A 13,845-nucleotide genomic window follows, 5' to 3' on the forward strand; every position below is an offset into this window, starting at 1 on the left:
GTTTTTAACTGTGAGATGTTTGCCTGGCAAAGAAGAGAGAAAGAGGAATTTAAGCAAAGAAAATGGCATTTGCAAGACAAAGTATTGTACTAATGTATACAGCATTTTTGACAATAGTGAAAAATTCAGTGTTACTCTAGAACAGTGTTGTAAAGCATGGGCTTCAGTCAAACACACAAGAGTTCAGGTCCTGGCATTATCACGGCGGGTGTGACCTCAGGTAAGTTATTTCTCTCGCTTCAGTTTCCTTATCTCTAAAATGGCATAGTGCATGTAAAACACTTTCAGCACAGTACCCAATCCTTAGAAGTCTCTAGACTTCAATTTCTGATTTCCATTCCATTGCATTTCCTAATTCAGGTCTTTATTACCTCAGTCTAGTCTCCATATTGTCACCTACATTGTTTCTCTAGAACTGAAATCCAATCAAGCCACTCCTGTTAAAATCTTCAGATGGCTTCCCACTGCCTACAAAATTTTTTAGCTTTGCAAACAAGGATCTTGCAGTTAAATCCCTACCTACCTCCAGTTGTACTACCTGGTACTTCTTCCTCCCCCTACCACCAAACTATAATAATAATAGTACTAATACTAACAACAGCTAGAAATTATTGAACCAGCTACCACATTGAGCAAATCCTGAAAGCTCCATTCATATCATAATCTACATGAAGAAAGTCTTCTGGAGTTAGGCAGTGAACAACATACATGTACCAACATTTGCAACTCTGGGTTTGAAGTCAGAGTATGAAGAGTTCTCTATGCCATCTTAAGGATGTGGGCTTTAAGTAGTAATCAGTGAATCTTTAAAGGGTTTTTAAGTAGGGAGATAAATAATCTAACTCGTAACAAGAAGAATGATGCTGACGGCACTCTAGAGGACAGATTAGAAAAAATATAAGCAAGGAGGCTACTTGAGGTGGCTTTTAAGGTTCTTTTAACCTAACAATCTATCATTCTATTATACAATAAGGAAATTTTCAAAGCTTGAAGTCTGAACACCTGGAAGAATGATGAAACCAAAGAAACAAGTCAAGAAAGTATACTGGTTTGGAGGCAACAACAGAGTCAAGGATTAAACATGTTAAAGTTGAGGTGTGTCAAAAATGTAGAGATGTGTAGCACTGGGAAAGAACAAAAGATAACTAATGAAAGGGACTATCAATTTTAACACATAAAAATAAGTAACACAATACTTCTTTTCTTCTTCATTAAAGGACCTGTAAAACATACTGTGCATATTTTTACCAGTCATATTTGATAATATCACAATGTTAGAGCTCAGATATTTTGAATTTTCATGCACTACTAAAGAGCAATCTGACAATTTTTTAAAACTGCACAACTGTCATCAATAAATGGTAGTGTACATATGGAAAAAATTAAGGAACTCTATCTCACATCACACATAAAAATTAATTCCTGGTATATTAATGAACTAAATGTGAAAAGCTAACCATAACATATTTGTAATATAATACAGGGCCCTATTTTCATGATCTCAGGGTAGAAAAGGGATTTTTAAAGAAGACATAAATAGCACTAACCATAAAAGAAAATACCAGCAAACTTGACAATATTAAAGAACTGCAGTTCTACTTTTGCTGAGGATGTAGAAAGACAAACAGTGCACCCACCCAAACAAAGAGAAAAACATAAATAGTCTATAAAATAATAATTCTTCTTGAACTCATCAGAGTTGAGGTTGCAAGGAATCAGATTCCAATTCCCTCCAAGGAGAAAATAAACTAATTGTTTCATCTTTGGCAGAGCATAGGAGGAAGAGGTAACTCCATTAAAAGAAGTAAGAAGAAAACAGCCAAAATTTTAAGGAATTCTAAAGGCTAATGTGGGCTACCAAGATAGTCTGGAATCTCTAGGATCCCCAGACACAAAAGGCAGTCAATACTTAACAGCAAGCTCCTTTCCATGTACCTGTATCATATGCTCTCAAGAAAGACTGAGGGCAGGGCAGGAGACTCAAAAGAGCCATCAATGGCACACAGGTATGAAACCCCATCCTTCTTAACACTCTTCTCTCACACAAAGCAAGAGCTTTAAGCCAATGGGGAAGGAGCAGGAAACTCTCCCATCGCAGGGCTCAGACAAAAATCCACTGGCTTTGAAGGAGGAATAGAAGCAAAAGCCACCAAAAAAGCAGGTAACTCCCCTCCCACCAATCTTAGCCTTGTAAAGTCTTACTACTGAGGCCTTGTAAAGTCTTACTACTGAGGAGGGGGTTAGGAAACCCTCCCACCACCAGTCTTAGGCAAAGGCTAAGGAAGGGTAGAAGCAAAAGCTGGCAGGATCATCATGAGCCCAGGATCACAAACGTACACATCATGGGCTTACTACCACTGGGTTAGGGGAAAGAAATTCTCTCCTAAACATAAAAAAGTCATTTTTCCCTTATTTTTTTAAATTTTAATTAAAATTTTTTTTTGGCTGCGTTGGGTCTTTGTTGCTGCACGTGGGCTTTCTCTAGCTGCAGTAAGCAGGGGCTACTCTTCGTTGCGGGGCACAGGCTTCTCATTGCAGTGGCTTCTCTTGTTGTGGAGCATGGGCTCTAGGCACGTGGGCTTCAGTAGTTGCAGCACGCAGGCTCAGTAGTTGTGGCACGTGGGCCCCTAGAGAGCAGGCTCAGTAGTTGTGGCACATGGGCTTAATTGCTCCATGGCATGTGGGCTCTTCCTAGACCAGGGATCGAACCTGTGTCCCCTGCATTGGCAGGTGGATTCTTAACCACTGTGCCACCAGGGAAGTCCATTTTTCCCTTATTTTTAATTCCTTTAAAAGATAACTCACAGTATAAAGTAAAAATGGTAAAAATGTATTATGGAATTTATAACATATATAGAGGTAAGATGTAGAACAACAATAGCACAAAAGATTTGAGGAGGAATTAGAAGTATACTGCTGTAATGTTCTTATACTATGTATGAAGTTGTATATAATTTGAAAGTGTACTTCAAATTAAAGTTGTATAATGTATATCCTGGAGAAAATTTTTCTTAAAGGGCTAGACAGTAAATACTTCAGGCTTATAGACCATTACAGTCTTTGTCACAACTACTCAACTCTGTCACTGTAGTGCAAAAGCAGTTACTGACAATATGTAAGTGAAAGGGCATGCATGGCTGTGTTCCAATAAAAGTTTATTTATAAAAAACAAGCCATAGAGTATGGATTAATATAAAGCAAAAAAAAAAAAAAAATAGGTGTTTGCTGACCTCCACCCTATGGTAACCACTAAATGCTTTTTAAAATGAGGAATAACTAATGAGCTAATGGGGGAGATAAAATTGAATTATAAAAAACTACTCAATCAAAAAAAAAAGCCAACAAAACAAGAAAAACAGAGAAAATAGAAGAGATGAGACAAATAGAAAACAAATAATAAAATGGTAGATTTAAAACCAATAATTACATTAAATATAAATGGTCTAAAGACCCCTATTAAAAGGCATAGATTGTCAAACTGGATTAAAATTAAGATCTAAATACATGCTGTCTACAGGAATCCCATTTTGAATATAAAGTCAGACAAAAGTGAAAGAATGGAGAAAGATATACCATTTACCAAAATAAATCCAAATGGCCATGAAATGTATGAAAAAATGTTCAAGCAAAGAGAACCACTAGAAAAGAAAAATAAAATATTTGGAATTAAAAATTCAGTGTAAGCATTTAATAGCAGATTACACACAGCTAAAGAGAGAATGAATAAGGTAGATTTGGAAGAAAGATCTGAACAAATTGTTCAGAATGTAGTCTGACAGAATGGCAAGATTATGGTTCAACAGGAACTTTCAGACATTGCTGCTGGGTACAACCACTTTGGAAAACACATGGAAATTATACATGTGCACACAATGCTAATCCTAGGTATACTCTCTTGAGATCCTCTTGCACATGTACATTTAGGAGTCATGTATAAGAATGTAGAAAATAGAGTATTTGTAATAGCCCCAAATTGGAAACCAACTGTCCATCAGCAAAAGAGGTAAATAAATTATGATACAGTCATACAATAAAATGTTATACAACAATAAAAAGAAATGAAATAGTATTATACATGACAACATGATTGAATCTTACAATTACAATATCAAGTAAAAGAAGAAAGTCCCAAATAAAATGCTTTCAATATGATTCTGTCTAAATAAAATTCAAAAGAGACAAAACTAAATTATTGTCAAGGAATACATATCCAGGTTGTAAAACTATAAAGAAAAATAAGAAAATAATTATCTCAGAGAATCAAAGTGGTAGTTATCTCTATTGGGGAAGGAAGAAGATGTGACCAGAAAGAGACACACAAGGTTAGAAAGTTCTTATAAGAAGCGTAGTGAAATATGCCAGTCAGAGAAAGACAAATACTGTATGTTGTCATTTATATGTGGAATCTAAAAAATAAAACCAATGAATATAAGAATAACAAACAAACAAACACATTACCTTAGAAACAGCCATTAAACTCCAAAAAAAAATAACAGGATAAATGCATGAAGCTGTATTTAGAAAAATGTTGCTGCAGCACTATTCATAATAGCAAGAACATTAATACAAGGTTATATAAACAAATATACCACAAGGGAATTCTATAATGATATAGATCTATATTTATTGGTATGAAATGACGATGATATATTCTAAAATAAAAGAAGAGGATTTAAAAGAGTTTGTATGTGTCCTCATTTTTTAAAAATTAAAAAATATTTATTTGAGCAAGAACTGAAAAAAATTGGAAGAATATACACCAAAATACTAACAGATACTAACAGCTATCTCTGGATGGTGGAATTATTGTTAATCCTTATTTTCTTCTTAATACTCATTGATCTTTCTAGAACTTTTAAAAATGAGCATACACTAGGCTCTCACTTAAATTATAGTTTTTTTGGTGTGAAGCACCAAGAAATTAATACTATTTAAAAATTACACTTACACAAAATTCATAGGATTAAATACTCTCAACAAAATATTTTTTGGGGTTTTGTGCAAGTATCAATAGCATAGTTCAAGATCTTGGCCAGTAGCCCAGGGTATAAAATATGATACTACTCACAACTTTATGTAGGGTAATTGCCTACTTCATTAGCTACCTCACCTTGTACTTTTCAGGACTAGTGGGATTCTACTCTGAATTTTTTCCCAGGTGTTTTTTCATTTAATCTCTAATTGATACCATGACTAGAAAGCCATATTTAACATTGCAGGGACATACCTAGATAAAGAAGGAGGTAAAGACTCTCACTGAGCATATTAAATGTACCTACGGTTAAAGAAGGGGCTAGGTTTGGAATATCACTAGGTATACTATAAACTTAGAATGTAATAATTTATAATTGAAGATGAAGAAAAACTGGTTAAGAATAAGTGTATTGGGCTTCCCTGGTGGCGCAGTGGTTGAGAATCTGCCTGCCAATGCAGGAGACACGGGTTCGAGCCCTGGTCTGGGAAGATCCCACGTGCCGCGGAGCAAATGGGCCCGTGAGCCACAGTTACTGAGCCTGCGTGTCTGGAGCCTGTGCTCTGCAACAAGAGAGGCCGCGATAGTGAGAGGCCCGCGCACCGCGATGAAGAGTGGCCCCCGCTTGCCACAACTAGAGAAAGCCCTCGCACAGAAACGAAGATCCAACACAGCCATAAATAAATAAATAAAGCACACCTAGTATAGTGTAATTAAAAAAAAGAAAAAAAAATCCCTGAATATTTAAAAAAAAAAAAAAAAAGAATAAGTGTATTTTGCAGCTATAATGAATGTTGTCATTATTTTGGGGGGGAATTCATTTAATTCATAAATATTTAGTATATTTGCTTTTCCATCACAATTTATTTGCTGTATGCAATATGGTAAAAAAATTCAACTGACTTTTTTTCAATCGATTCTTAGAGTGTAGTTCCAGCTTTATTTATATGTTTATAAGTTTAATTTTGATTTTTTAAATTACCTACCACTTTTTAAGAACTAAATTATCAGTAAATTGGTGGGTGTAACCATATAAAAATTTTTAAATCTTTGAAATACAAATGTCTCCCAACATTAAAGTTGTTTTGCTTTGGTTTGATACTGTTTTCCTGGCTAAGATACTTCTGAACTATAATAATAATACAAAAGTTTTATGAAACAATAACTTCTCTTCTTTTCTCCTTTAGCCTTAACTTTATCTGAAACTATTATAAAAGGTGGTAGACTTTATTTAAGTGCTGTAAGTATTTTGACTTTATTTGATTTTTAAATTTTATTTATTTTTTTTTGCAGGCTCTAGAGCACAGGCTCAGTAGTTGTGGCACATGGGCTTAGTTGCTCCACGGCATGTGGGATCTTCCCAGAACAGGGCTTGAACCCGTGTGCCCTGCATTGGCAGGTGGATTCTTAACCACTGCGCCACCAGAGAAGCCCTGATTTTATTTTTATTTTCGAACAGTACTTAAATTGTCTTTTTTTCCTCCCAACTGGTGAAACTATTTTTTAAAATCCCCATAGTGAATTGTAGCTTTCCTTTTATACTGCCTATATTCGTAAGGCTAGATTTGCCCAGAATTTGCCCAGACCTGACTGTTAAAATGTACTATAACAACCTCTTTGTCTTTCCCATTCCAGTTGAAATCACCTTCTTCCTGATTCTTGTTAAGAAGCTTTTTCAAAGTGTTTTCTAAACAACTGGGATCTGTTCCAGGTTCTTCCTTTGACAAAGTTACACTAAGTGGTCTGTGTATTATTCCATCAGCCTCAGCAACACCATTATTAGTCTGTTGCACATCTAAAGAAACTGCTGATGACGCTGAATAAATATTTCCTAAATGATCCATTATAGGAAGCAAATATAATTCTGGTTGAAGAGCCTAAAACATACAGGAAATTTAAAAAAATTAGTTTATACTTTAAAAAATAAGTTAAAAAATTAGTATAAGTTTAAAATGTCACATTACATACATATGGAGGAGCAAATGATTTGAGTTTCAGTTCTGATTCTTGCTTTGCCTTCACCTGGAAATAAATGAGGAAATAATTAAAGCTTCTGTAACATTTTTCAATTACTTTTACCCTCACTTTCTTGCAGACGGCATATTTCTGTGACATAAAAATCAAATCAAAAAGCTAGTAGTAACTAAGGCTATATTCTAGAAAATGTGGAATATAATCCTATTTCTATTCACTGTACTAAACATAATAGAAATTCTATGTCATTTAATAATAATAATTATGGCTATCACTTGCATGGACTTACTATGTGCCAGGCACTATTCTAAATGCTTTACATATAAAGCTCAGTTAATCCTCACAATTCCATGTGATAGGCACACATATTGTCTGTAGTTCACAGACAAGAATGAGGCAAGGAGAGGTTAAGCATCTTGCCCAAGATTTTATAAATAGGAAGTTTTCAAGTTGGGATTCAAAACCAGGTAGTCTGGTTCTAGAATCCAACTTTGTAAACTTTATTTCCTAAATATTCAGCCCATAGAGTTAATTTGTTATTCATTCATTCTTTCAACAAATATTGAGGTATACTATGTGTCAGGTAGTGTTCTACATGGTGGGGATACAACTGTGAACAGTGCAAAGTCCCTGCTCTCATGTAGCTTATATTCTACTTGGGAGAGTAGATGTTAAATAAATGTGATTTAAGATAGTGATATGTGATTTATGAAAATAAAACAGAGTGATGTAATAGAGAGGAATTCAGAGAAAGAATATCTAAAACTAGGTGGTCAGAGAAGGCCATTTTTGAAAGATAATAATTGAGCTGAGAACTGAATTATGAAAACAAGAAGCAAGCTATTTGAAAATTGGGGGAAGTGATTTCCAGGCAAGTACAAAGATGATAAAATAGAAATGAGTTCGCTGTATGTGAGGACCAAAGGAAGATTTTTGTGGCTAAAGTGTAGAACCAAGGAGAAAATAGTAGTAGATGAAATCTGAGAGGCAGCCTGTTCCTGAGACTCTCCTTACCTCTTGCCTAACCACTGCAAAAGTCTCCTGGTTACAATTCCTGTCTCTAGTTTCTTAAGGCTCTCATCATGTCACATCTTTTGCTCAAAAACTCCAAAGCTTCAGAAAAAAAAAAAACCAAATTCATTAATCTGGCATTCAAGACCTTCAATAAACAACTTTTACAACTTGTTGTCTACTATTCCCTTTCACACAGTCAATGCTCTAGTAAAAACCGAACCACTCACTTTTCCCTAGAGTTGCCTCCTTTGCCACTTCTGTGCTCATTGTATTTTCTCTGCTCAGAAAGCTTCTCCCACCCAACATCTTTGCAAGATCAAATATTTATCTGTCAAAATCTAAACTGATGATCACTTTTTCCTTAAAGTTCTCCATCTCCCCTCTTGTCCTGCTGGAAGCAGTCTCTTTTTCTTCTAAATATACAGAATATGCTATTTTAATTATTTATGTATTTTATCTTCCCCACTACACTGAATATTCTTTAAGAGCAGGATCCATAGTCAATTCTTTTTTTCTCATTTTGTATACAGAAGAACATCAATAAATATTTGTTGAAAATTTTATAATAAAATATTGATATTAGAGCATTTTAGAAGTTGTCTTAAATTGCCATTAGGTCCCTTCCAATCTAGAATTCTGTGATTGGTATTTTGTAATTTTACATATCATGAAAAAGAACAAAAAGTTATGAGGGTTGTTCCTTTCCTTCCCTGATTAAGGAAAACTAACTTAATGATCAGCAAATTAATATTCTGCTATACTAAACAGAACTCTAATGACAAAAACTTTAAATCTACCTACTGAGCCCAAGAATTCCACATAGCAAATTCCTTTATAGTTCTACTTTGGGGGGAAATGTTTTTTTTTTCCCATTATCATTCATTATTTAATTTTTTCAATAAACATTTAAATGCCTCTAAGTGCTAAACACCTTGTTAGGCACTGGTTGTAAATACAGTAGTGAATAAAATAAAGTCTCTGCTCACAGGGAGCTACACTCTAATGGCAGTTATGTTAAACAAATAATCGCATAAGCAAATACATAATGATATGTTAACTAGCATAGAATAGGAATATACTGCATTTTAAAGGGTTTAAATATGGAAAAATCTTGATTAAAGAAATAAACCTTATATAAATACAAGAAACCAGAAGCTTTGAGATCTCATGGTTTGCTGGTTGAGAATTTCAGCTTGGAAAACTCTCTATTTAGAAAATTCTGCCACTCAAGCTACAAATAGGAGTATTCAACAGAGAATAGCTGGTTCCCGTCCCCTCAAATGCAATATGTTGGAGTCATATCATTTCATATCAAATAAGGCTAGTTGTGACCTCAATGAGAATCCATTTTTTTCCACAACCTAAGTACTTGTTTAAAAAGCTTTTAAACGCTGTTATTTAAATTTAAAAATACATGATCACATTTAAAATTAGTCTTTCTTTTCTTCCCAAGGAAATCACACAAAAAAATACTCCCATATTTTAGTGCCCCATAATATGCCAGAAAGGACCATCTTTTCTTGATGACCTGTGTGCTTAATATTTCCATTTCATTATGATTGAGATCACATATTGCACAGTATGTTAAAGAGTTGAGTTGATAAGCATTTAAGAAACAAAATTTAAGGTATGCTTTTCTTTAATCAAAAGGAAAAAAATTAAGAAAACTTACTACAGCTAGATTATTTCCAATGCATTTCAGAAATAAAAATTTTTCTGCAACAGGATCTTCACCAAGGAACTCACCGAGTCGCTCCCTCAGGGTTTATAAAGTAAGGTGAGGAGATACTCTGAAATATCATGACATTTCCTTATAATGTAAAATGAAATAGGTTTCAGCTGTACTAAAGATTTAATAACTTTAGTCACCTATTGTGAACCCAAAGACTAATTTTATGTATCATATATAGCTTAATATATTGTGTTTCTACATTGCCTGGTACTTTGTAGCCCTGAAGGCTGTAAATATTTTTTAAAATAAATGACTAAAAGTCATTTAATCAATAAAATCATTAAGTTTTAAAATTATGCAAATGAACACTGTTTATAAAAGTCCTTTTTGTACTAAAAAGGAAAATGCTTGTCTACTTTTCTCATCTACCTTCAAATTTTTTGTTAAAATAAAACTTTGCAATGAAATTTATATAATTTTATACATATATTAAAGAAGGGTTTAGCCACAGATATTTTGGAAGTTTGACAGGATTAGCTAGTGCTTAAAATTTTCTTTGATGATCAAATGTTGTCAGATTCCACATCTTTGCTCACTGGGGATACGTCATTCCTCAACAACTAAAATTTAAAGCCATCACTTATGTTCTTGTTCTGAGTTCTTATTTTTCTAGGATCTTATGGGAATATTACATAATTAATTCATTCAATTAACAAATACATATTGAGCCCCTCTTTGTGTCAGACATTATTCTAAGGGCTGGGGATAAGGCAATCAACAAAACAAATATCTTTGCCCTTACAGACCATACAATCTAATGGTGGGAGTGAAAAATTAACAAAATAAGAGAAAAAATTTAATTCATAAGACACTGCTAAGTACTATAGAGAAACATAAAGCAGGGAAGGGAGAGTAACTGCAATTTAAAATACACCGATCAGAGAAGATATAAACAAAAAAGTAATATTGGAGCAAAGACATGAAGGAGATGAGATAGCATATGTAAAGGCAAAAAAAGCATTTTAGACAAAATAAACAGCAAGTACAAGGGTTCTGAGGTAGGACCATGTCTAATGTGTTCCAGAACAGAAAGGAGGTTAGTGTGCTTGAAGAAAATGATAGGGAAAATTAGGAAGATTGAGGTGTCTTCAAGAAAAATAACAGGCAGTTAGATCACATAGTGTCATGTGTGTTTCTGTGAATGTGAAAAAAAAAAGTGTATATATATATATATATATATATATATATATATATACACACACGTGTGTGTGTGTGTGTGTGTGTATTCTGTTTCTATTTTTAAATAGTTCAGTGAAAAAGTCATTGTAGATATACTGGTTTAATCACTATTCACAGCTCTTCAACAGGTTTCTAATTTCAGATAATTTCTCTCTTAATTCTCTTTGGGTATAGCCATAGTAATACACAGGTTATACTCTGTTTCCTAGGTGGCAGTACTATGGCTAAGTGACATCTGTTCCTATAGTACTTTTTAACTGTTATATAGCACTACTTATTGATAGTATTCATTAAGTCAGGGACTGGATCCATCACATGAATAAGATATTTTTCACTTAGAATTTTTGAATTTCCAGAAAGCATTTTTCTCTGCAGAAAAGAGAAAATTGCTTTTTCAGGCACATTGTAACATGACTACAAAATACTTGCCTTATAAATCCAGCTAAAATTAATTTGTTAACAACTTGTATTGAAATGCTATTAAACTGATAGTTCCAAGATCTTTCAGGGACATAAAAAACATGAAGTTCCACCAACTGAATAAATTGAGAATAAAATCAGTTAAAATATTTTTAAAGTGAAAAAAATCAACTGATGTCCTACAGAATTTTAAGTTTAATAAACATAATTGAAATAAACATGGAATACATGTATCCTTCTGAACAAACATAAAAAAACAAAATGAAGAGCCAAAAATTTGTTAGGTTGGCTACTTGGCACTTGGAGCATATTTTCCCTTGGAAACAATGTCATGGCTGTGGTCCTAGAGTTCCTTAACATATCCGACATACAATGCTTGTTTTGTGGCTTGCAGTAAGGATACTAGATTGCCAAGATCAGTTTTCTTATTACCAACCTTTCCCCCTTCCCTGACATCTACCTACACAGTTCCATTGGTGTTATCTTGTGGAATCCTTATCCTTTACATATTGTCTCCCTAACACTGCTGTGATGATTGCTAGTTCTCAGCACCTGCTAAAGTGTGAATACTAGGGCTTGGGGAATATTTCTGTTTCCCAGAATTCAAGGAAGAACCTATTCCTGACCAGTGATGGGGAAAGGAATGGTTGTTTTCACATAGGGCATGTCTGTAAGCTTAGCTTGTCTGTGCTTATATGTACTACCCTTTTTCCTATTAGTGTTTTATGACCTCAGTTAGAATTCATCTATTGAGAAGAATATTTAGATTACTACAACAGAACAATTACAGCAAATAAAGTCTTATCTTTTAGTCTAATTAAAGTTTGCTATTCATGTATATTAAAAGTCAAAGCATTGAAATGATTATACTCTATGATATTAAGTATCTGAGAAAAATTTTAAAAATTTTAAGTAAATATGACCTTATTAGTAATTTTTATAGGAAATGACAATGGCTCTTGAACTGAGTATTTTGCTCAAGTTGTTTTTATAGACCAAGCAGATTACTTGTATAGTTCTGATGTCAGAATATTAACCAACAGTTTAAGATGTTTGAATAGATGGAATAGGGAAGTTTCCTATATGTTGTATTTTGAATATCAGGGCATTTAAAAGATTATTCTCTAACTATGCCCTCCTATTAACAGCTAAAGCTATACTATATATTATACTATAATATTAAATATTAAAGCTATAATATAAATACTATTACTAAATATACTATATATACTATATATATATATACTATAAATACTATTAAATATTTGTAAAACCTTCAGAAATCTGAAGTAAATATGGCCTTGCCCATTATATAAATGCATTAATATTTTACAGGAGAAAAAATATTTCTTGAACTAAACATTTTACTCTTTTATAGATGAAGTAATTACTTCTATATATTTTATAACAATTCATGAATTATAATTCAAAGTGTATAGACTTTCATTCTATAATGGAAAGAGGAAGCAATACAAAGAAAATATAGTTGACAAAACATTTCCTGGCCTTTGACACATTTTGTGAAGTAAATCAATTTATTGGGAATTTGGATTTATTCATTCATTCAACAAATATGCCTACTATGTGCCAGCACTGTTCTAGGTACTATGAATATGTAGTGAATAAAACAAAGTTCCTTGCCTGCATGCAGCTGATATTCTAATGAGGTATCAGGACAAGAAGAAGGGTGAGGGAAGTGAAGCACTCACCTCAGGTACAAAATTTAAAGGGGTACCAAAACCTCAGTAATCAAGATAAATAATATTTTAAAAAATCTATTCAGGGACTTCCCTGGTGGCTCAGCAGCTGGGAATCCGCCTGCTAACACGGGAAGAATCCCCCTCGAACACGGGTTCGAGCCCTGGCCCGGGAAGATCCCACATGCCATGGAGCAGATGGGCCCACGTGCCATGACTACTGAGCCTGTGCTCTGGAGCCCGCGAGCCACAACTACTGAGCCCGTGTGCTGCGACTGCTGAAGCCCGCATGCCTAGAGCCTGTGCTCCACAGCGGGAGGGGCCAGCGCAATGAGAAGCCCGCACACCACAAAGGAGAGTAGCAGAGTAGCTCCCGCTCACCGCAACTAGGGAGGGCTCATGCGCAGCGAGGAATACCCAACACAGCCAAAAATTAAATAAATAAATAAATAAATAAATAAATAAATAAATAAATAAATCTATTCAATGCAAAAAATTCATGATGAATAAAATATCATAAATTTAAAGACAGAATGGTACTATTAGAGCCTGAGTAGAAAGGAAAAATATGAACTGCTATATACATGTCTTTTTAAAAAATACATTTCTTAATGGTTAACTTTTTCCAGAACAACATAGTTGAAAAAATATTGAAAATTTTGAAAGCCTGTATTAAAACTCACAACATCATTTTAAGGTTAAACATTCTATTTATATCAAAACCCAACTTTATCCTGGCTTTAATGGAAGCAAATTCATCAATAATATTCTTACTAAAACTATTATTTTAAAAATACATTAAATTGGACAGGGAACTATCAATATTATACAATAACCTATAAGAGAAAATAATCTGA

The 13,845-nt window shown here is 33.7% G+C and overlaps 1 protein-coding gene across 11 annotated transcripts in view; it reads right to left on the bottom strand.

Annotated features, from left to right (window-relative positions):
• SPATA1 (spermatogenesis associated 1) overlaps positions 1-13,845 on the bottom strand; it is a 52,509-nt gene that overhangs the window by 29,143 nt on the left and 9,521 nt on the right. For 7 of the 11 annotated variants that reach the window (XR_014249333.1, XR_014249334.1, XR_014249335.1 and 4 more), the window contains exons 3-4: positions 6,941-6,994; positions 6,618-6,849 (exon numbers count right to left, since the gene is read on the bottom strand). Coding sequence is in view for 3 of the 11 variants with exons in the window: in XM_082408661.1 (XP_082264787.1) it covers positions 6,618-6,849; positions 6,941-6,994 (286 nt within the window). In the remaining 8 variants the exon portion in view is untranslated. Of the gene's footprint in view, positions 1-6,617; positions 6,850-6,940; positions 6,995-7,960; positions 8,060-9,632; positions 9,771-13,845 lie in introns of all 11 variants that reach the window. The other 4 variants (XR_014249337.1, XR_014249339.1, XR_014249336.1 and 1 more) reach the window with 4 other exon arrangements.

Source organism: Balaenoptera borealis (genome assembly GCF_965194805.1).
Source record: "Balaenoptera borealis genome assembly, chromosome: 1".
NCBI lineage: Eukaryota > Metazoa > Chordata > Mammalia > Artiodactyla > Balaenopteridae > Balaenoptera > Balaenoptera borealis.